We start from the raw sequence: 24,875 nt of genomic DNA on the forward strand, positions 1-24,875 counted from the left end.
AGTCCTAAACTAAAATATGTGAGGAGCAACATTTTAGATCATTCGTATACTTCAATTTCTAGAATGATTATATTTGTTTCGCAAAATGACTTAAAAATGAAAAACATTTCAACGCTTCAAATTTGAAATTGTCAAAATCCCACAAACTCCTGATTTTCAAGTCAATTATTGGGTATATTTTTTTGCTATTTGTTTCAATTTGCTCTGTTTAAAGTTTGTCAGTTGACCTATGTACTCAGAATTTCAAAATGCATTTTTAGGCCTTTGACCCCTAGTGGAGCTCTCCTTTAAGCATGAAAATAAAAGTATATAAAGAAAATGATTTCACTATTTTTGAAGCTGGACGAAGGTCTATATAAAAGTTAATTATTTCATTATCATAAATGTTCAAATATATCTTACAAAAAGTAACTGCTTCTGTCATGTTTTTTTTATAAATAGATGTTATTGTAATACGTTATACCTATATGGGTAAAATATCTTGCTCCGTATTGTGTACTTTGCAATTGTACTGATGCGGGTATATACTTAAATCTTTTTTGTTGAAACAAGTATTTGATTACACGCAATTCCTCTACAGAATGAATTGATACAAGTGTAAGGTTCCTTCGCAAACATTCCTTTCGTGCAAGTTTCCAGTTTGATAACATGTAGAATATACTATAACATTTTCCGAATTTTGAAACACAGTCCCACACTGAAATTATATCAATTAACTAATGAAAATGTGTCTATAGCATTTATTGTTAAAATCTGACGTGTTCCCAGAAGCCACTTCGGTTTTATGTCTCAAACATATTTTATACATAATGATATGTAATCTTTGTTATTTTTCCAAACATATTTTTGATGCAAGGTAAAAATCAGCTTAAGTACATGCATTTTCCTTTATTTTAGCGTTAACAATCATTATTCTGAATATAGTCGTCAATATTTTCTCGTTTGAACAAAAGGTAAGTGATTTTTTTCTATAATCTACTATACTCTAATTTTATAATTACCAAATTGTGTAACATGTCAAAACATATAAATATAACATTGTAATATTATTGTGTACATATATACCTGGGCAGCTTTTTCTTCCGTCACATTTTTTATACTCAATATTATCCCCAACACAGTTCGATCTTTTGCAATCTCTTGATCTCTGTCTTAACCCAACGCCACATTCGTCCGAGCAAGGGCTCCATGCCGACCATTTTGAGAATGTGCTATCAGCTATTTGAATGGAAACAAGAAACAAAAGTCATCCGTAATGTAAAAATGAAAGGTACCATTGACATTTTCTATATAAAGGACACATTTTTCAGCGAACCATGAAATACATCTTTATTTAAAATTATATTATGTGGCAGAAAATAATCAACGAACAAAATCCAAAGTTTTAGAATTGGAAAGAAAAAAGTATAAAAATAATATGATTTTATCAAAGCTTGAGAATTGTTTTTCTTAAGCATACGTATGTGTTTTGTTTGTATTTCCAGACTGTTATTTATCGATTATATAGATTATGTAAGTAAAAATATATATATTTTGTCCAGCAAAAAAAATCGCCATAAACATAAAAGCAATGTCATAAAATGAAGAATTATTTCTAATGTATAATTTATGTTTTGCGTGCATTTCTGGAGATGTCCTAATCAATAACATTAATAATGAACAGTGAAATTTGTCCCGAAAACAAATCTTCAACATATAATGAACAGGAAGGAATCTTAACAGTATAATTTTACATTATATCATAAAGTTATATTCACAAGTTTTTCAACAAGAACTATTCACATGACTTACTTTCTAAGGTTATTGGACAACGATACACCAAATAGTTCTTATAAATGTCATATTCATACGAGGACATCTTTTCTGAAAAATAATATTTAAGTCCTCATTTATGTTTATATGTAAACACATCTTAACAATTCCTACTCTATGCTACTAATCTCCTAACATTTCCTATTTTATGTTAAAAATTCTATCAGATTTGCAGTTTTCGTGTTAACGTTCCAATCATTTTTACTCTCATATTTACTAAATGTTTAATACTATATATATTTATTTATAATAGTAAGTATCTTTAGAAAGTGAAATTTATTAATTTGATATCATCGTAAAGTTGCAGTTAATACGATAACTTTATAGGCTTAGTTTATATATCTCATGCACTAAACCATAAACATTATTTTAAATCGGTTGAATAAGAAATGATTGTCACATACTTAGTTTTGCAAGTGTCATAATTTGGAATCGACACACACAAATGTCTTGTGGTACCTCAGTATATACACTTTAAATATATTTGTTGTTTTTTAAGTGTGTAAAACTACAGTAACTCTATTTTTTTTGAATCGATATATAATATTAAAAATGGATCCCAGCTAAATAATCAAGGGTTCTCATGGTACTTTTGCTTTATAACGCCAAAGAAGCAAAGTTAAAATGAGGATTTTTCTTTCGTAATTACCCCTCAGTTGTTTTATGATTTTGTTCCGTCGTGACAAGTTCACTTCATGATCTGAAACAAGACGCAAACCTGGTTTAATTCATATATACATAAAGAAAGATATATCAAATATATCAAATATTTCAAATACATTCCTGATCTAAATACATGTAAGAAAGTGCAAGAAATGAAAAGTGAGAGAATATTATTTTTAGGACATGCAATGGAACGATATGTTTGTGTATATTGGATAGAATAACCACGTACAAAGTAATAGAATATTTATTTAATTGCTTTTAAAAAAAGATTGAAAATCGTAGTTGTTAACTTTTTCTTGAAATAAAATGGAAGACCATTTCATAGTATATAGGGTTGCCGATATATATGTATTTGAACTGTCACCTAAAATTCCAAATATTTGCACTTCACAAAAGTTTGTATACTCGAGCTGCTCCAAATCGCTTATGCTTAGTGACGACTGTGAATGCGCCTTTAATATTTTGTATGAATGCTTTATCTGTACAAATCTCGCGTGAATGTTACGCTGATGTATTGTTTCCCACCTTCTCGCTACTTTACAACTGAATGCGGTCATAGGCATATCTTCTAAGTCGAGTCCGGTATAGATTTCAGTGTTTCTAACAATGATCCTGTCTACAGAGATAAGATTTTAAATAAATGTAAGACTTAGTTTGAAATGTTTAGCACCTTCTTTAAAACACTCAATAAATATTTTAAAATCAAAGCATATCATTTAACAAACGTAACGTACAGACAAACGTAGATTACTTATTGAGTTGTCTAAAAAGATTTTTATTGAATGCGCGACACAATTCAATTGGACTGAATGAATATCTTATTTGAATCAATATAGTAACATTTTTTATAAATTATTTGTTACTAATGTGACTTCATGTACATATCTCAGATTTGTCTTTCACACAATTCTAGTTATAATATACTTTATGACATTGTCTTAGTATATTAGAATTAAGCACACTGATATTTTTAAAACAAAAATCTATTTACAATTTATGTGTTCTGCATAGAGTAGTTCTATAAAATGAATGTTAAACACATCCTGTAGATCCACTGTCCACCAATACGCTGGAGAAACATGATTAAAATATCCGTCCCTAGAGAAGCAGCCGATTATTCCATCATTACGTTGTTGTGCTATTGCATTCTCTATAGGCCAATTTCTTTCAGTAATGGGATTACTGCTCTTCATGAATGCAGGTTTTCCAAACGCAATATCTGTTACTACAAACAAAATGCAAAGCACAGTGTTGAGGAACACAACAAATCCTTCATTTAAATAATTTATGTTTTGTTTTGTTTTGTTTTTTTAAAGAAAAAGTTCAGTTAATATTTTGTATTTGTTTATACTTTTACTTTGATAAAAAGATGGGTGTGAAATTTATATAATTAGTGGTTGATTAATGTCGCTAACTTAGAATCATTTGCCAGTTACGGTTGGATTATGTCGTACAAGGAAGCGTTAAAGCTATAATTAAAAAGACTGGGTTTTGTACTCAAATGTCTGTTTGTGCCTGAAATAATATACGGTTGTGTATCTGTGGTTTTCTTCTAATAGTTAAGCTTGAAATTCACCAGATGAACATAATAGTATTAGCATGACTCAAACACAAACGAAAATAGAAGGAAATAATATAAAAGAATTATTAAAATTGAACATAAAATTAAAAAAAAAATACCATTTTAAAACTAAGTATGTATTTATAAAAATAAATAGCAAAATCATACCCTCAGTCCTCCTGGTTTCAAAGTAAATCATGTGTTCGTAGGACGTGTTCATTTCTTGATATTTCAGTCGAAATCCTTCTGAATAATGAACATCATATATACGGTATCTTTCAAATGTGATATTCACTATATCAGACACTGACTTTATGATATCCGGGGGTCGAGATAAAGTGCAATAACGCTGCTCATATGTGGCTTCGATAACCGTAAATACTGATCCAATTTCATCTAATTAAAAAAGAAAAACATGTGTTTCTAGTTTCGTTTCCTTTGCATCATCACAGGATTATTTAGAGAAAACCATTTTCCCTGCCTATATCTTAGTATTTTGTCATCTGTGAAAACAACCTTTTTCAACGTTGTTGGAAAAGGCGACATTTGACAAAAACATGCTTGTAACAGTATTAAAACTTCAAAACTTCACAAGAAATATACATTAAGCTAAGATTCCGGTTATGGAATCGGGGTCGACTGTGTCATATTTTCCTTTATTTGCACCTATTAGTGAGAATGGAAATAAATAGTAATTTTGAGTACGTTTTAGTATAATACTGCTTTGTGTATATTTCAATGTCTAAAAATAATCAATTTATATTATATTGATTTTGTATCTGAATAAAACATTAAACCATATTGCACCTAAAATTAAGTTCTTATTTCTTACCACATAAATATTAAGAATAATTTGAATATAGTGAACTAGCAAGCATAATATATAAGGTGGTCCGAAAGTGAGACAAGTTTCATACTTTTAGGTTTACATGCGACAAAGAAATCTATGAAGACCAGCTGTATCCGCTTTCTAGGTAAATGTATGGTCCAATGTTCCGACGTTCCAAGAAGAAAAAGCCCTAACATCGACATCGAAGATAAGGTCATAGACGGTTCTGTGCATAGCTCCTTGCGATCATTACTAAGTACGGAAGTACTTAATTTAAAACAGGCTGGGTCAACTGTTAACAAGAATGTTGCGCGCTTTAGAATAAAATATGCTCTACAAGACATTCTATCAGTTAAGAAAATTGACAAAATTTAGTAAACATAAAACCGTTGCATATACCGTTTCAATACTCTGTCCAAATACCCCCTAAATTCAAATAAATTTGATGCAGTAATGAACTATTGAAAGCATAATATCAGAATACATTCTTTGAGATTAGACGAGACAACGAAATATATAAAATAAGTTAAACACGATCAACAAGGAAAGGCAGCATTCAATGAACGTATCCCCACCAAAACCCAGCAACACAAAACAACAACACTGTAAGTCCAGCTGTACAAATATGTATGGCCCTGTATTATTAAAAATGTACTGAACATTTCTCGTAATCTCTTATCATTACATTATAGATCTTACTGTTTCTGTATTTTAAACCATCCCCTGCACTGTATGTTGTGGAAATAATTTTGATCAATCTGCATTCAAAATGCTAAATATTAAACAGTTGCAAGCTTTAAATCCATTTAAAAACTTGACATTATAATTAAAATGACAAAATGATTTTGACAAGAAAGATAAACTGAATCGACTATGAACAGATACAAAAATGTTATTACTTGTTGATGTCACAATTGCTTCAAATCCAACTCCATCGGTTAGTTTTCGTGTCGAAGGCAGGCAGGTCACAAACGAAAGGACAAGAAATGTGTAGCTTGTATCAATCATAAAAGCCTCGTCATTCAATCGATTATCAATAACCTGAGAATATTCCAAAGTTCTTATCAACTTGTTCGACAGCCAAATGGAATCGTTGCAAATTGATGTTGCGAACAAATCTTTCTACAAATCGAAAAAAAAAAACAACAGTTTAGCAAATATATGTAAAATGAGATTAATCAATTCATCATCATTATTTATAATCCCTAATGCCCAAAAATTTCATTTTCTTTATAAGAATTTGAGACGACGTTCTCTTTTAATGAACATATTTTAAGGAAATATAATATTTCACAAGTATCTCCTAAATGGAAAGACAAGAAAGGCAATCAAAAACAAGATAGAAACATATTCGATCGTATAATTTTATTATATAATTAAATCAGTAATCTTAAACAGACGATACTGAAATGATCACGTACCTTATATTTGGATAAAGATATTCTTGTAAATACAATTCTAATGTACTTCTGTTTTGATTGTATAATCCACTTATAGTCCTGGGCACCTTGGTATTTTACTGGGAACCCTATACTTGATATCATTTGTGTGGTAGTAATTACTTGTACAAATTCAATTGTAGCTACTCTGGGTTTAGACATGTAAACTGAAGGAAATATCTTGTGCTCTTCTGTAATATAATATTATACTTTTAACTGAATATAAATAAATATGATCTGTAAACTATCTTTGTTATCTTATTTATCAACTGCTTTACTTCGCTACTGACGTCCCATATTCATAGCAAAATAATAATTTATTTTATTTGTTTATATAGTTCAGAACTGTTGATATAAACGCACGCTCTCGTTAAAAATCTCATGTTTCTATTATTCTTTAACAATATTAATACATATATATGTAACTAATCATGTTCTAACATATATAATTGTTGATGCAATTATATATTGCCTTTGCCTCAAGAATAATCTGCGAATAAGTTCATGTTTAATCCAAACGAATTCACTAATGCCGGCAGGTCACCGCACGACAAAACGATGATCGCCCGGTGCCTGCCCATGAATCGTCCGGGTACCTGGTGATAATTGTTCGCCAACTGGTGTCGATTCGGGCGCTGGGCAGGGCCCGGGCGATGTTCACCCGGTTTGCTTAAAAATCGGACGGTGTTTTTGTATCAAAAACAATCGCCGGATTCAAAAAAAAATTTTTTTTCGGGCACCGTTCGTTGACCGATGATTTTTTTTAACTTACTGACCTAATAAATTATCGTCCTCTCGCCGTTAGCTTTAAAGTTATACTACAAACCTGATGAGCAAAATGTTCAGCTGCTGCCGTCCGATTTTGTCATTGCCGCCGGACGAACGTCGGCCGATATTGCGATATGTCGGAGACGCCGCCCGGCGGCCGATTGTTATTTGTGAATTAGGCATTATAACTTGATAGTTGTACTGACTCAGGATAAAATGTGGATGTTTATACCAAATTAGGGTGATAATTGGGTGTTTATACCGAATCGAGATAATAATTACATGTTTATATTGTTAAACCTCGCGATAATTGTTATTTACCGACTCGTGTATGAGTGAAGTTCAATCTGTAATTTAAACAGACAATTTAAACGGAGAAAAATGCAGGGCAATACATGAAGTTTTATTGTAAATAATTGCTTTTACCTTTCGTTCTGCAACCATGAAGTTCAAAACGAATACAACTGTATTCGTCGGTAAATGGGTCCAGTATATGTATCTTTATGTATCTGGCTTGAAAAGATTTCAAAAACCCAAAGTACTGCTGTTTATTAACTGGATTTGATACATCACTATGAAATGTCTGGAATAAATCACCAATGTTCATTTACATACACATTATGTGCGATCATGATTGGATTTGCGCTATACAGTATATCATAAAATTCCTACTGCTATTTTATTGGTTGCTTTAAGAAGTTGGTAATAAAGTCATGCTAAATTACTGTTTTTAAAATTAAGAAATGCAAAACTTTCAATTATATTTAAATTATTAACAAACCGTTTCATATGTGATGAATGACTCGTTCTTGTCAAGAGCAAATGAAACATCAAATTTGAGAGCACCTGGAACGAAAATCTTATCCGTGATCCATGGCCACACTGATATACCGTCAAGTGTATTTGTGTCTTCTAGATCAATCTATAATAAAATACGTCTTATTAACCGATATGCTAGTCAAAAGTCAAATTGCTAATACTCCAAATTCCTTAACAAAAAACTGCTCAGCAAGTGTTGTAAATAGAAATGAATTTGCATCTATTTATAAATATGATAATCGTATCTCTTATATAATCAGAACTAGCCAATCTTTATTTAAGTTATTTTCATTCATTCGTTATCAGTACATGCACGTGTTTACTAGTATTGGCTTACTAGATTTTATGTGTCGTTTTTTCGCCCTACGTCTGTCCTGGTTTTGCTTATTTGTCTCGAAAATCCGGAAAAGCGAAAACACGGTTCTTTCGTGTTTTCGCATTTTTGCATATTGAGGTGGAAAATCGAAAATACGACATGGCGAAAATCAGCCAGCATTTAAATATGTTATTATACATAACACAACTTTGAGGTTATAGTCTATTGATGAATATTTAGAATAATAAATGAAAAAGATAAGCAGTTATTAAATTCGTACCAAAATATACGGTGTGTTGTCTACATTATCGGCGCACCAGCCAATGTTGTACGGCCGGGAATTGCCAGCTTGGTAGTTTTTAGAAGAGGCAGATATCTGGTCGTTTTGAATAAAACCATCCTTCATTCCAAGATCAATGTTGCAACTTCCATAATTGTCTATAACAATGATGATGGAAATCATTTTTGAAAATATAATTGAAAAAAAAGAATTGCCAATTACAAAAAAAAATAAATTGAATAAAATATGAATACAATATTTTAATGTCATTTATCACAATGCACTGTACATAAATGTCCCAATTCAAAAATATCAAATATAAAATTTGTACAAATTCACAACTGTCAGAAACAGCGTTTTGCATATTATGTCCTAAAATGGCTGTTGAATATTCAGCAAGAAGTTAAACACAGGAAACCAACTAGAAAATACAGACACCGAACTCAATTACATCTAATTACATTATAAAACATACCATAGGAAACACGTATTGTTAGGATATCGACATGTGTTATTGCCTCCATGTATAAATCTTCAGCTCCACCAATCACTGCCACAAAGCGTCCTTCAGTCTCCCTAAAAACAATTAATAACTGAGACAGTTTCCGAATATATCATAGTATAGTATCATTAAGTAAAAAGGCACGTGATTTTGTGCTACATACTAAAACATAGAACACTTGACAGTGTAAAAATATAGAAGCGTAGAGCATTTGTCTAAGAAAAGAACACTTGACCGTGAGATTATTCTAATAATAGAGAATTCGAGTATGTGTGTTAATACTGAAGCTTCAATAATAGCGTTGTAGTCTTTGACCTCGTTCAGAAAACAGATTGTAGACGTTTGGCGGGAATACAGATGCAATAAATTAAAACAAATTTGCTACTCAAAGATAAATTTATGTGTGATTTTGAAAGTGGTCAAGACAATTAAAATGAGATACAAGCTGTAATAAGTTCACACTTTTAGTATTTAATGGACACAATAAAACAAATGTAAAAATTAATTATATTTCTTAAAAAAATATAGAACAGAACAGAACATATATTTTATTTTGAATTAAGCATATACAGCTCATCTTCATTATACAACAAACATATACATGCATGAATATGAAAAATGGTAAACGCATATCAATAAATGAAATAAACTAGTGTACTAAACTAATATATCAGGTTTTAAATAAGAAAACGAATATGTAAGTGTAAAATTATGTAATTTTTCGTTGCAATAAATTGGATCATAAATAAAGGGAAATAATAACCTACCTTAGAAACATTAGGACAATGGTATCTGGATCTTCCTGGAAATAAGGTACAGTAGGACATGTCAATGCACCGAAGTACAGAAAATCCCATTGACCCTTACTTATCATACAGCTAGGATATGTCGTATTTGTCGGTTCAAATGTACGATCTAAAATTCAAAGATAAACCACTAAGTGTCGTTATGATTATACATTTATATACATGTGCCAACAATAAATAACTTTATACCTCCTGGAAAGAGGCCATATTTATGGCTAATATACATTTTGTATCCATTTCTTAAACATTTTTGCGTGTGTTTTATATAACTGTTACGTTACCTTAATGAAGGAAAAAAATAGTTAAAGGAAATAAATGAAATAACATTTTTATCTGTTCATATTTATATAAAAGTGTTGACAAAATGTGTCATAAATTACATTATATTGTATTCAATATTGCATGAATAACTGATTGCTTTCTCTTTTTTTGGCAAAGATTAAAGCTACAAGAATCAATATAAACAAAACTTTTTAAAGAAAATCAAAAACGTGTGAAACGAAAAACAGAGATGTAAGAAAAGGAAAAAGTTTCAATATAAAAGTGATAATGTCCATGTTATGTGCGATCACTGCAGTTTTTTCCCAGTATTTTTTAACCATATTTCTACTGCGTTACTAACGACGCAAGGATTATTTTTTCTTTTATTTTCTGGACATTTTTTGCTTTGTCATTTATATGGGATGCTTATGATGTTTGCAATATTTGAAAAATATTTCCTTTATTCACTTCACAATATATGTATTTTACTTTTTTATACATTTTCAAAATTTACACATTTGAAAAGATTTAATTTTCAGCATTAAACATTTACTAGATAATGTGTTAAATATAACCTATTATTAACATATTATTTACTTAACTGTATGAAGGTAGTTATATATTAAATTAAACGGTATGCACATTATTTAACATTCATTAAATCTGTATATAGTTACGCATTTACCTTGATTTATACACGTACTAACGAATTTACCTAAATTGTATTGTTTTCGGCTTGGTGTAAGTGTATTTAGCCCTATCTTTATACCAAACACAGAAATAGTTCGTCCCATGTCCACACTTATCCATGAAATAAAAAATTCATCCGTTGCAGCCATGTTGATACCTAAAACAAAACACCAGTAACTTTTTAATCACTATTATCATGACAGGGAAACACATTTGTCATCATAGCAAACTCTCCCCGTTAACACGCTTCATGCAAAAATACAATATTGTAATAACATATCAACACCCTTTCCGTATTTCTGATTTCTCGCCGGTAACATTACAAACCATATAAGTTATCATCCTGACATTAATACGGGGCATGCCAACACACCCATTAAACTGATAACTTGCCAACTTAACATCACCGACATCAAACTAAACGTACAGCTGCTCGTCATAGATTTTCAAAACGCTAACAATATAGAAAGTTAACATAACATGTAAACATACTTAAAAGATATACACTATCTTTTTGTACATATAAAATCAACGTGGTTCAACTTCACACAGAGTACAGAGTAGATATGTTATTTTTGTAAACTCTACACACTACAACAGACCAAAATTTGAATTAAAAGTGTCATTAAAAATAACTGGCACTTTCTTTTAAGAATGGACCGACTTTACTTGACCTGTAATAGGGAATGCAGCTTCCAATTAATAGTTTTTAAAATTGTTTAATTGAAATTAGACATATTCAGTAAGAATTTCATAGATTTCAATAAATTTCTGCTATAAAATTATTTTACTCAAAGATGTGCATAGTATATATCTTTAATCAAACTTATCATGTAACCTGTTGTCAACACATTTACCATTATCGAGCCTATCAGACATATTATTTACTTGTCTTCATAAAATCATATCAACACACCACGTACCGTATAACTTGTCATACATATAGGAACTCTGTGAAACATTCCATTCACTAATAAATCCCTGAGGTGAAAATATGAGTGCTACAAAAAAAGAATAAGTCGCAATGCTTTATATTTTATCATAACAGAAGAATTTGCTGATAAACATAACATTAGTGTATAAATATGAAAATGAAAAATATACAATTGATAAAACCGTAAGGATAGTGATAGTAATTATGATAATTACAATAACGATACCAATCAGAGACAAATCATTCCCAGACATCGAACACACAATTAACTTCATCAAGAAGAGAAAACAGCACGTCAAGACTTGGCAAAAATGGTGAACCTGCTCCACATTGAAATGAAAGTCAATCATTTAATTTATATATGTATAGATCAATATATTTGTATTTTGTATTTGTAACAGCCTCCTGCATTTTAAACGGTTACATGATATGACAATTACAAAGTAAGACGTAAGATGATCAATGACCATTTTAAATTTTCAGCAAGATTGAAGAGGATTACTGATAAAAGCATAACAATTATTGATGAAGAACCAAGAGGATAATTTATGAAGGACAAAGAGAATTATTTATAGACACATCAGAATTATTGATGAAAAACCAAGAGGATAATTTATGAAGGACCAAGAGAATTATTTATAAATACACATCAGAATAATTGATGAAGGGCAAAGAGTATTATTGATGAAGAACCTAGAGTATTATTTATAAAGAAACCTCAGGATTATTGGTTTAAGACCAAGAGAAAAATTGATGCAGGGACATTAATTGATTATATGAATGTTTTACAGACAAAAGCATAATAATCTAACATAATGTTATCGACATCTGTAAATTTATACAATATATTACATACCACCGGCTATTAGAGCTTCAAATAATTTGTCTTCATCAACTGGAAAGAGATACTTGCTTTATTATTTTTTAGGAGTGTGTATAAGTCATATAGCAAAATCCTCTTAAATTTGTTTATGAAGAATTTATTTTCTTAATCTTTTTTTAACAAAAGTCGCAGAGGAAGGAAGGTTTTGCATGTTTAAATATTCACCTTTATACGTGCACAAGTTTTATAGGATATCAAATAAAAATTTCTCTTTCATATTGGATATGATGTGGTGTTCTTACCCTATAGTGTAATAAATTATTCATTTTAAAGATTAAAGAGCACCCCAAACGGCTTACAGTAACCAAGATGACATGACTTATATAAAATATACCTGTTAACCAGCTGTCTGGATAGAAATTACAGTACGTCTGTAAAACGGAGGTTTCCAAGCTCAGATTTGTGCCTAAACCCAGTGTTTCTTCCTCAAAAAATTGCGGACATTCATTGTCACTGTTCTAAAATATATAAACAATTAAATTAGATATATTTTGATTGACGATATAGGGTATTTGTTGTTTTATCTAAATCATGAGTATCAAAATTACATATAGTATCGAATAAAATAAACAGACAATATTTTTTTATATAGTATCGAAGGAATTTAAACATTGTCGTTAACTGCCGCTTTTGTAGTATGTTTGTTGCTTTTTGTTTGATGAAAGGTGAACCATAGAAGATCTACGAATACATTCTTTGAAAAAGGTAAGTTGATTTATTTTTGATTTTATTAAACTGAGACTGCTGTTTTAATGAAAACTATGTTCAGGGCTTTGGTGGAAAACGAGATATTCTTTGGATGATCTTTGAGAAGAACTCATATACCTTCCACTTGCTTTTAATATGGCAAATGCCAATGTCAATCGGCTTCAAGGGGGAAATAATCTATGTTTAAAGTTTGGCCAAACACGTGTCTGAACTACACGTTTGAACTATCGCCCATTGATGTTGAACTTTGTTAACTTAGTATTTTGCTCTTCTTAGACCACAAAATGATATGTAAATGGTCATACATAGGCTCAATAAAGACATCTGCTTTGTACATATAAGGATAACTGATGTTTATTTACCTTAAGTAATATAAATGGATGTGCTTTATAAGTTGATTTAACATCTATATCTCCTTCTTGTAAGTGTGAGCACAGATGCAATTGAAGAATGGCTTGAAATATAACAAAGAGTGTTTAATATATATTCCATTCATTTAAATATATAGAATTTATCATTATTAATGCCAGTAATGCAACGTAATATTATTTTATATTAAACTTTTTTAACTTATTACTTTTTTCTAAAATTCAATTTTCATTAATAAAAAAGTGACGTCGCAATGCTGAGTTTTATCTAATACATTCGTTAGCAGTTCACGTTCACTTTCCCCCTGACTGCTTGTAAATGTAACAATTTCTTGAGCTAAATAGTTGTAATATTTATCCATTACACTAAAGTGCAACACATTATATACTACAAATATATAATATACATGTATTTCAAATGTTATTTTAAGCAATGGTCTTTTGTAAATTAATCTTTGTAGACATTTTATATTTATACAGTGTCAAGTTAACGGTAATGTCATTACATTTGATACCTTATAATGGCAGATATCACCGTGCGTCGTAGAATCTACTCCATCTGTTTACTTTTACAACATCAGGCAATTTAAGAAATTATTGTAATGGTATTATAATGGACCGTAAATATCGTGTTCTAGATGCATATATTTTCGCCGATATACATGTTGAATTAGAAACATTAGCATATACTCTTGGCAAAATTTGCTTTTTTATTCTAAGCTGTTATCAAGAATTCTTACCGTGATCGTCAATTGATATTTACATCAAAGCACTGGAGTGTATCCATATAAGACTATAGTATCATACTGTGGTTTTCTAAAAGCAGGGCAGCTATATACTAACATATCAGCTTTGAGATTACCTGTAAAGTCGAAGTGGTGATGTCAATGCAAAGCAATGGAATACCTTTAAGAATAATAGTTGCCCTATAGTAGCTTATCAAACACTATATTAGCGTGTGATATCCTAAAGTATTATAAAAACGAATAAAAGAAGAATTTAATCCTTAGAATTCATGGTTTCTTTAATCTTGATTATAAAGTCCTAAGACCATCACACCAGCCAAAAAGTTTGATCTTATTTAACGGATATCAATGTTGCATATGGATGGGATTTATTTCTTTACAAAAAAATATTGAAATGAAAATAGCAAAGCAATTATTCTTACCTTTTTGACATGTACCATCTGCTGAATAAATACTGTAATTTCCTTGAAACCAGTCATCTACATCTAACGTCTTTGATTTTCTTTGCTTATAGCAGAAGTTGAGTTTAATTGTTTTACCACTTAACGGACCCATCACGTATGACGTAGAAAACGGCCAATTTATATCAACCATTAGTAGATTATAATCATAAAGACTTGTATTTCCTCTAGAAGTGTACACTTGAATTGTTTCATGGAAAGTCAAAGAAATGTATCCCTCTCTCCAACCATGAGCATGCGACTCTGGACATCCATATATGGACATTGGTAGAACAAATGGTCCGGCTGGCCACTGACTTGGTTTTTCAACTAAAATTTTAAATCAGTGAGTTTATAAATGAATAACAAGAGATACACCTTAAATGTAGTAAGGATGAAAGCGTATTAGTCAATAATAACAGATTGTGAAAAGCAATTGTCTTATCTAATTTGCAACATAATTTATTTCAAACGGTTTCAATACCTTTCATAAACAAATCAAAATGCTTGAATTTACATAGTACTCGTATATCAACATCTTAATGTTATAATTATTACAAATAAATGTCTTATCGCACAGTATTTTTTTACCATCTTAACACTTTTTAAAACTAGCATAATTCATGAAATTTAGTAGATAATTTACCAGTGTTTTGTGGAAAAGGTAAACAGTTGATTCCGTTGATTTCTGCACAAAAGGATTGCTTAAAACGTCCATGTCTTTCTCCGTTAACATTGGTAACCACTGTTTGATGATATTAAATACGCTTAAATATAGTTTAGCTAAAATAATCATATTACCCGAAAATATCTTTTTTATTATTTAATCGGATTAGATTACTAAAGCATAATACGGAATAGCTAAATGATTTCAAATATTATGACATTTCAAAGTATTTCATTGGAATTTGTGAAAATAAAAATAAATGTTAATATGATATCAATACTAAAGTAATGGCTTGAACGTAAATAATATTCAGAAGCGAACGATAAATTACATCCGAATTTTCCATAATCATCGCCTTGAATATTACGGCGGATGTAATCTTGATTCTAAATATCATTTTATTTTCATATTTTTACGTTAAATTTGTTTAGCCGTCGCTAGGGGTCATAAATTGTTATTTGCAATTCAACTACTGTCCATGGACACGCGATCCAGTCTAGTAAATATTGTAGTTAGTAAGTATAGCAAGCATGATACTGTCATTGTACATTTACAAATAATTTGCCAAAGCGTGTCTAACAATAATTAGATAAAAATAATTCTGAGTTTTAATGTGTAATAAAGTGTAATAATTCGCTTGAATTAAAATAAAAAGAGACTGGTGTTTAAATAAAATAAAAACTAATAATAATAAAAACATAGATTCCAAATAAACATTTTCAACTCACCACTGACACAGAGAATTATACTCGCTATCTGCCAAATCATTTTACAATGTTACATCTATTATAAAAGATCTGTTCCAAGTTCTTTTATATCGTTTAATTTTATTATTGACAGCAATGGGTGGAGCTATATAATAATACTTTATTAATACCTTCCGGAAAATATCCAATTCATTGAAGGTCTGTAGGGATAAAATTTAATTCAACAACCTCTGTTGATTGATGATTTCAGCTAAAATGATTGATGTTTGATTTCATGGATTGTCAACTTCAAATTGATTTTTTGAAACTATCATCATACCCTCGTTTGTTTATAACTATTTACAGTTATCGCAAACGAATTAAATGTTGCTTTTAAATAATTAAGCAATGAGATTAAACAGTGCAGATGTGCAGATGAAATTGATATTTTAATATCAGAGACAATCTCATAATTATGATTACTTTTCTTTTGGAAAACAGCAAACCGACATTTAGGATTCAAATAATCAAGCTGTAATGTGCGTAAGTAAAACAAATATCCTTTATAAAAAGAGGGTTATGACGACCCTTTAATCCAAACATGAAGTCCATTTTATTCGTGAAGGTAATGAGCCAACCGACAATCTTCGCTCTATGCCTTGTTTTTTTAGATGAGCAGTTTTTTCCCCGTTTGAGTCTATGACAAAGCATGTGACCCCAGAGAGGAGAGACAAATTGTGACTTTAGGGTAATGATTTGAACAAATCTGACAGAAGTGTACTTTAAATGCTACAAAAGACCTTTATACTAGTGACACTTCAGTTATTGAGAAGAAATACAAACCTTCTAGCTGTCTACATTGCCACACTTATGATATCTAAGGTTTAATGCTTTGTAATTATGAAGGGGACTCAAAAAGCATTTATGACTCTATGTTCTTCAAGTGACTTCAGGGCCAGGCCAATTTTGACCTCCGGGACATAACTTGTTGACACTTGATAGAGGTGTACTAAAAATGAAACAAAACAAATATCTAACTCTAGATAGTTGAGATTTGGATGAGTAAATTTAGTTTCCGAGATACAACAGCCAAAACAGCGGCTAGGTAATTTGTTCAAGCGCATTTGAACATGATGAGAGATATAGCTCGCGTATTTATAGTTGTTGATCTATACAAATACTACAAAACAGCAATATATCTAACTCTACGCCTGAATTATGAGTAAAAGATAAACATATTAAGAACCGTCATGCATACGTGCTCATATTTTACATTTTCGGGCGAGACTGAATATTTTGATTTCTAATTAATATATCCTTAGAGCACGTTACTGTATCTTAGCAATCCTTTACAAATATAGAACTCAAAATAGCAGCACCCGTCCCTATGTTTAGATTGGACAAGTATAAAACCTCAATAATATGATGTACCAGAACATGTTTTATCGTATGTTATACTTTAAAAATGTGAGGGGGCCTTTTCGGTTTTTTTATTGTTGGTTTGTAATTGTATAAAATTTATGTTTTGGTATTTTAATATTATATCTGTTTGCGATCGTATGTTATTTTCAATTAGATATTTTATGACAATTATGGAATCCCCCTTCGGTAAGTTTTTGGTATATTGTTTTTCATTTTATCATAAAAAAAACATTCTGAAAAAATAATTTTACCTATTTACTGAAAGTTGAATTCAATTATTGCTTCCTTATGAAAAGTAATTTCCATTTTATATATCATTTTATCCACAAGAAGATTTGTAAACAAAGAACTGTCTGGAAAAAGTCAAGGCTCTTCTTTCATGTCTTATAATGTATCGAAAAAGATATATCCTCTTTAAACAAAGGTTATTATGATGAAACTGTATACTTTTACATTCTTTGTAAAATATTATTGAGTGTTATAAAGGAATCTTATCCATTAGACTAACTTTACTGCTATTTGATACATGCCCGTATATGTAAGATATAATAAGTAGATGTAATAATAAGTAATAAGTTACACATTTTATAGACAACATATTTGATATTGCAAATTTATAAACTTTTTTTCTTAAGTTAGATATTTATTTCAAATAAATAAATATTTGTTCTTTCCCCGGGGATTTGCATTGAAATTTATTATAAAACAATAGTCATTAACTAAATATCTTTTTAAGATTATTGCCTTTTATATAAATGGTTATAAAACATGAAACAGATCTGTTTTGTTGGCGGCGAAATATATAAACAATTAAAAAAAATAATTAAAAAAAACAATTTGAAATTTGTTTTATTTAATGCATTGGAGATTGGTTTCAAATTTACTTGAAATCAAAGACTTAACTGATTTCTTCTGAATTAGCAAAATATGGATCTGTTGATTATTGATGTCATTTGTGCTTATAATCAATCCTGTTTCAGAGCCTGGTAATATCATAACCGATAGACTCTACTTTCACCTATGTTTGAATATAAGCCGTAATTGTGCTTGATTGTATAGAAAATATATTCTCATATTCAGCTACTTCTTGTTATGAATAAATGGTATTTTTATATATTTCAAATTAGTAGTTATACGAGATTTTTCCATTAAACAGCAAACGATTCTTCAGTTTTTCATTCCTAATAAATTAATATAGTTTAATAAGAAACATTTTAATCTTAATGCGATCACATACACATCAAAGAATTTAACAGCTCTGTGTTACTTATCTTTTCATTTAAAAACTTATCAAGCTTCCTACATTGAGATGATTTATAAGTTAATACGTTTTATATTATTTTGTAGCATAATCACGTGATAGTGTTTATGTTGCTTATAAAATTTTTATCAATTATTCTGAGAATAAACACTAATATAACACAATGATATTAACACTAAAAGATCATCATTCCATAGTTATGTGTGTCCACAGGATTAAGTTTTTTCCATTACATTCTCATCAACTGAAATTAGCAAACGCATTTTCTTTTAATTTCATAACATCAGTATTCATTTACGGTAATGCTGTTGATCATTAAAATAAAATATCAAATCTTCAGTTATTTATTAAATTGTTATTATTTTATTATTTATCTTTCTTAAATAATTGCAATACGCAATAAGAGTTATATTGTATTACTGTGAATTGCTTAGAGGTTTTCAAAATGAAATTGTTATTATTGTACAGCGTACGCGAAAAGTATTCAACATACGAGTGTTTCTTAAGTTTGCGAAGTACAACGTCTCTATAGTTTTTGCCTGTGACAGTTTTACCTTTCGACACAGGAGTTTGCACGACTGGGCCCTTGTTATCAAAGAATATTACATACAAAACCTTTCAAAACGTTTCGTATCTTTAAGCAATGCTGGAGCGTCGTGCGTTTTTGGTGGCCAGTATCATTATTTATATTGTTTTGATCGGAAAAACTGCCCCATTTTTCGTCACCTTGACCAAGATTGCCGAAAGCCTTAAATAGACTGTATTTCGGATTTTTTTAACAAAAGTTGACTTTTCAAGTCGGACCCACATCTGTTTTGGTTGTCCAGATATATGTGGTACACTTAAAATTATCTAACTAACCAAAAATGTTTCTTCAAAATCCATGAACACTGCTTAAGTCAAGTGGTCATTCTTGGCTCACATTGCTGAACAGTGTACCTTGCGTTTTCTTCATGATTGGTCTAAATGTTATTTTTGGAACGTTGTTGTTGCAGGACCATAATATTTCAGCTGCTGGTGCTCCAGCTTAAATAGCAACTCACTAACACATACGGACATTGACCTTCCATAATAACAAAACATCGAATATCTTTCAACTTTAAGCCAAACAGAGGCCTACCTTTGATATTGGGGCTAATTTCTATCACGTTTTCAGCTCTCTTTCCAACCATATTTGTGTGAGTGTAACGAGTACGCTGCAAAACAATGTACACAGTACCAAGGTTAGCGAGATATTGACCAAATACTACTCTCAAGGTATCACGCTATCGACATGTAATGGATTTGAGTTCATATAGCACGATTTCCACGAGATAGAACCCGAGTAACATTAATTTTGGAACACCCCTCGTATATGTATAAAGAAGAGATAACTATACATGTTGAAGCCCAGTGAATGTGTAAAATCTCCTCAAAATTGTAATTTTCTGTAATGTTAGAAACCATAACAGAACTACGACAAAAAGGAAAGTTAAACTATTTTTCTTCGTTCTTATATCTTATAAAGTATCCTTTCGTGCATAAATGCACAGTTAGTTCCAAGACATTTCCAAAATGAATGATGTGTATAGTTTATAAACACTTACAAGGCTGTAAAATAGTTATAATGGATAAAAAAAGAAATATGATTAATACAATTAAAATATCAAAAGCATGATAACTTTAAGAGGATATTATTAATTAAATCAATAATTCTAATATGAAACTAGTTTTGATATTTAGTAAATTTAAAGATTTAATATCAAGAATGTTCATAATGATAAGAGTAGTTTTGTCCTTCAGCACATAACACAGAATAAATTAAAACACATTTAAAACAGTAAGGCTTGCTTGACAGTTTTCTGCACATATAAAAAAACTCCCTTTTATACCCTTTTCCCCTTTTTACGGGCGAGTTGGCAGGTTGCGACTACTTTATGTTACCATTGTATGGAATGATATTTCAAATGTGATATCAACAGTTACTGCTTTACAAAGTAAATTTAAATAAACGCTCAAATCAGCTTGAGATTTCTTTGAGAGATTTGTAAACCAATGATAACATTTAAATGCAAATAGAACAACAATGGGCAGATTGTCCATAAGTATTTCAAATACTGGTAAAATAATAGATTAAAAGTAAAAACTCACAATATCATCTCAAAATATTTTATTGATAACAAATGGGGGAAATTTAGTATGAATGCATAGATCCCCAACCTGTCTAATTCTAATTATCATATAAATGGATACAATAAGAATTTCACCACAACATATTTATTAATAAAAGAGCACATGTCAATGTTTGTGGTTAAATCTATTGTTATTCAAATAAAAGGTCAGAGTAGGGATCTATCAATATTAATGGTATTAATATTAAGATCAATATATTATTCCTGACATTGCGGTTTGTTGCCATGTATGATGGATAATATCAACAAAATATTTCATGGTTTTGCAGACTTTCAATTATTGACCAATTCACTTAAAGAAATATATTTTTAAGTTTGTAAGTTAGCCAAATACATAGCTGCTATGTTGTGGTAGCAAAAATAGTATGTCTAACTTACAGCAAAACAGTAATTGTTAATGATACAGCTTTGTTTTTAATAATGTTTTAATTAATAGTTTACGTTAATAATTTGATGTTTATTCACAATATTCATCATGTAAAAAGGTCATTATTCTATTGTAAAATTGTAAAAGTACTTTAAGTAATACGGCCATTACGGTTGGAAAATGATGAATATTGAAGACCAATGTTATCTCAAATAACCCATTAGCATGTGTTTGCTTTAACTCTATATATATATATAGAAATACCAATCTTTGATATATAATTGATGATAAACCTGCAGGGTATTTTGCTATCATTTGCTAAATTAAATTTCGTTAACACTCTGGTGAATGCGATCCCAGAGGAAATACATCGAAATGAAAGTTAATAAAATGATTTAGTCAGAAGAGACTTGTTAAACATTGAAGTGAAGTGGACTTTTGATATTTCTGGCAAACTTGCAAGATAGAAAACAAAATTGAATTATTTTATTAATTTAGAAATGGCAGATGGGATAGTTTTATAAACGGATGGATTATAGTTATTTTTGTAGTCACGTGTTTGTTTTGGCATGAATAAGGTTAATTCGAATAAAGTTTTTTTTTAAATTAAACGAGTCTACAACAATTTCAATTGATTGTTATTTTGGGCGTTCTTTAAAGATTTTTTTTCTCTATTTTATCATTTAGATATTTCTTATTTCGTGATTCATGCCTAAACTTATATAAACACATATGGTGAAGAAACATATTTAAAGATATATTTGTAATTTGGCTGATAGGCAGTATTGTTTTGCGAGCGTTGAACCTTTAGCGCATGAATCATGAAAAACATGTTGCAAGCATAGTAATAAATAATTGACTCAGACATAAGTACATAGATAGATTTATATTAGAGCGCGTTTCGCGTGTGTACAATACAACTGACGTTGTACGGCTAAGTTTGTAAAAATGTTTGGTGTTACAATTAAATAAAAAAGGAATAATGTAAAATATAAAAAACAATACTAAATGTTTTTTTAATAACTCGTATATAAGTTAGATACAAAAGAGTTCGTCAGTTTGATAGCATCACAGAAGGAAATGTTACAATTCTGAGAGCCGCATCAAAGAGCAGGTTGCAAGCAAATAGATAATGTTTATTTTTCACATAACAGAAAGAGAAACAAAATGGATATGATGTCAAACAAAGACAAATTTTATGACCAGACAAATGTGTCCTGCTCCGCGTTTAGAACTACACAGTTGGATTTTGTTACAAACATAATTTTGTGTTTAGTTCTTTCTGTTTTCATGTTTGGTGCACTTATACTCAATGCAATTGTCATTGTGTACATTAACAAAAGGCGGAAACACAAAGAGTTTACACGATTTTTTCTAACGTCATTAGCAACCGTAGATTTACTTGTTGGAATAACTTTGATGCCATTTAGTATTGCAAATGAATTCATGGAAATGAAACAATTACTTGGAGTAACAGCGTGTTCTGCGATGAACAGTTTAGACGTCATGCTTACGTCTGCATCAATAATTCATTTGTCTGTTTTAACTTTTGAACGTTACATAGCCTTATGTAAACCCTTTTCATATGGACGGGTGTGCAACAGGAAGAATATGTTTATAATGTTTATTATGTCTTGGATTCTTGTTGCAACAGTTTCATTCGGTTTCATCATGCCGGGATTTCACCATCTCGGAATTGATCCGTTTATATTAACTTGCATAGAGAACGTCTCCCGACAGTGTAGATTTGTTGTAAATATATATTATGATCTAATCATATCGTCTGTTACCATTTTCATTCCGGGATTTTTCATATTCGGGTTTAACACACTTGTTATGAAACATGTTCGGAAACAAAGTACAAAAAGAAAATTTTATCTGACTTGTGGCGGACAAAGTCGAAATCATAGGAACGGAAGTGAATCCCAGAGTTTGCATATTGCAAAAACAATAGCAGTTCTTACAGGAAGTTTCTTTCTTTTCTGGTCACCTTTCTTCATTGTTACAAAGATTTTAGTATTCACAAAATACAACATGCCTTACATTGTCGAGATAGCGGTTATTTGGCTAGGATATGCTAATTCGTGTATTAATCCCTTGCTGTTCCTTCTTTTACAAAGTAAGACATGTATAGGGAAAAGGTAAACATGGTAAAAATGTCTTTACTTATAATTAATTCATTTATAATAAGTTGATTCAATATTGCATATATGTTTTGAATTGTTCAACTTAACAAAAATTTAAAGAAATTTATTTTTCAATGACAAAACATCTTTTGCAAGAAATATTAAAATAGTGATACTAAATATTCATAGATATAGTACAACATGTATTTTGAAAGGAAATAAAAGAAAAATATCTTGTCATTCAAAACTTTAAATTTAAGTTTTCCGGCAATACTTATGAATTATCAAACGTGTTTTTGCAGTGTAGTTTAAACCCCTTCCCCAATTGATATTACATTGTATTTATTTTTGTTAAGTTTGTAATGTTTTAACGTTTTTTAAAGCTTTCAAAAACGAAAATTCTTTTGCTTTTAGCTGAACCATTCCTTGTATTTTGGATAATAGTACAGTTATTTTGTATGGAATACACTGTTTTAACGTCTTACCTATTTTATGAGAAAAAAAACTATTTGACATTTCAATGCTGCTATTTGTATCCTTTCTTATCAATTTTTATAAGGTTTGTCTTTGCTCAAAGAAAAAGTATATTATTGTCTGTAGTTTTAAACATTTTAAATTAAAATCTCTGCATACATATTGTTTTTTATTTTTGTTCATCGCTGTTTTCAGTAGATTTCATTTATCTATGAAAATTTCAAATTTACATTAATATTAATGTATCTTTACTTTATGTAACTGATTAATATTAACAGGGGAGGACCAACAATAATAACATATTTTCGTCCAACCCTTTTGTACAATACAATATTTCTTTATTTTGTCAAGATTACATATAATGTAACAACAGACAATTTACAAATAATATCAGTATTATAACATATGTGGGTGTATTTAACAATTTATATAGAACGAGACATGCAAAATCTATTTCGAAAACAACAGTTTATAAGAATAACGTGTCTAATGTTATGAAAGTTTTGATGAAATAGCTTTTGCCAGGGGAACAGTGTAAAAACCGGGCATTTTGCATGCACACAAATAAGTTATATTTAGAATAATTATACAAGTCAATTTCTCCCAACTAGTACTTTATATCTAGCAGTTTTCATACTATAAAAAATTGGAGACATTAGAATAAAACTAACAGTATCTATACGCTCGTAATAATCTCAAATAACTGTATAAAAACAAAGACACGATTTACTATTGTGTTGCACGATTATTTTGTAGTAATCATATTGTATTTAGTGTACTTATGTTGATGTAAAAGAATAGATGTATATTTATTATGCAATAGATGTCATTAAGCTAATTAAAGTACAATTTAAATATTGAGATAAAGTGTAT

General features: G+C 29.9%; 3 protein-coding genes across 3 annotated transcripts in view; 1 reads left to right on the forward strand and 2 right to left on the reverse strand.

Annotated features, from left to right (window-relative positions):
• Positions 1-13,764, reverse strand: part of LOC132742663 (uncharacterized) — a 32,659-nt gene extending 18,895 nt beyond the window's left edge. Inside the window, 20 exon segments of the mRNA XM_060731131.1 lie at positions 464-697; positions 1,066-1,218; positions 1,792-1,863; positions 2,462-2,512; positions 2,843-3,094; positions 3,470-3,703; positions 4,208-4,435; positions 4,957-5,160; positions 5,768-5,990; positions 6,290-6,498; positions 7,502-7,658; positions 7,857-7,997; positions 8,491-8,648; positions 8,966-9,066; positions 9,760-9,907; positions 10,775-10,906; positions 11,673-11,750; positions 12,540-12,578; positions 12,901-13,024; positions 13,637-13,764. Of these exon segments, the coding sequence (XP_060587114.1) occupies positions 464-697; positions 1,066-1,218; positions 1,792-1,863; positions 2,462-2,512; positions 2,843-3,094; positions 3,470-3,703; positions 4,208-4,435; positions 4,957-5,160; positions 5,768-5,990; positions 6,290-6,498; positions 7,502-7,658; positions 7,857-7,997; positions 8,491-8,648; positions 8,966-9,066; positions 9,760-9,907; positions 10,775-10,906; positions 11,673-11,691 (2,716 nt within the window). The 5' untranslated portion in view covers positions 11,692-11,750; positions 12,540-12,578; positions 12,901-13,024; positions 13,637-13,764.
• On the reverse strand, positions 12,532-16,271 carry LOC132742657 (uncharacterized). The gene is made up of 6 exons (XM_060731126.1): positions 16,224-16,271; positions 15,475-15,573; positions 14,811-15,158; positions 13,637-13,728; positions 12,901-13,024; positions 12,532-12,578 (listed from the first exon to the last, which is right to left on the reverse strand). Exons 1-6 carry the CDS (start codon positions 16,261-16,263, stop codon positions 12,532-12,534), a joined length of 750 nt encoding a protein of 249 aa, XP_060587109.1. The 5' UTR covers positions 16,264-16,271.
• A 5,829-nt stretch (positions 16,272-22,100) lies between these two features.
• On the forward strand, positions 22,101-23,946 carry LOC132742658 (5-hydroxytryptamine receptor 4-like). Its single transcript, XM_060731127.1, has one exon. It carries the CDS (start codon positions 22,570-22,572, stop codon positions 23,545-23,547), a length of 978 nt encoding a protein of 325 aa, XP_060587110.1. The 5' UTR covers positions 22,101-22,569; the 3' UTR covers positions 23,548-23,946.
• The last annotated feature ends 929 nt before the right edge of the window (positions 23,947-24,875 follow it).

The sequence above is a fragment of the Ruditapes philippinarum genome, unplaced genomic scaffold (assembly GCF_026571515.1).
Source record: "Ruditapes philippinarum isolate M1 unplaced genomic scaffold, ASM2657151v2 ctg10087_1_1_1_1, whole genome shotgun sequence".
Taxonomy (NCBI): domain Eukaryota; kingdom Metazoa; phylum Mollusca; class Bivalvia; order Venerida; family Veneridae; genus Ruditapes; species Ruditapes philippinarum.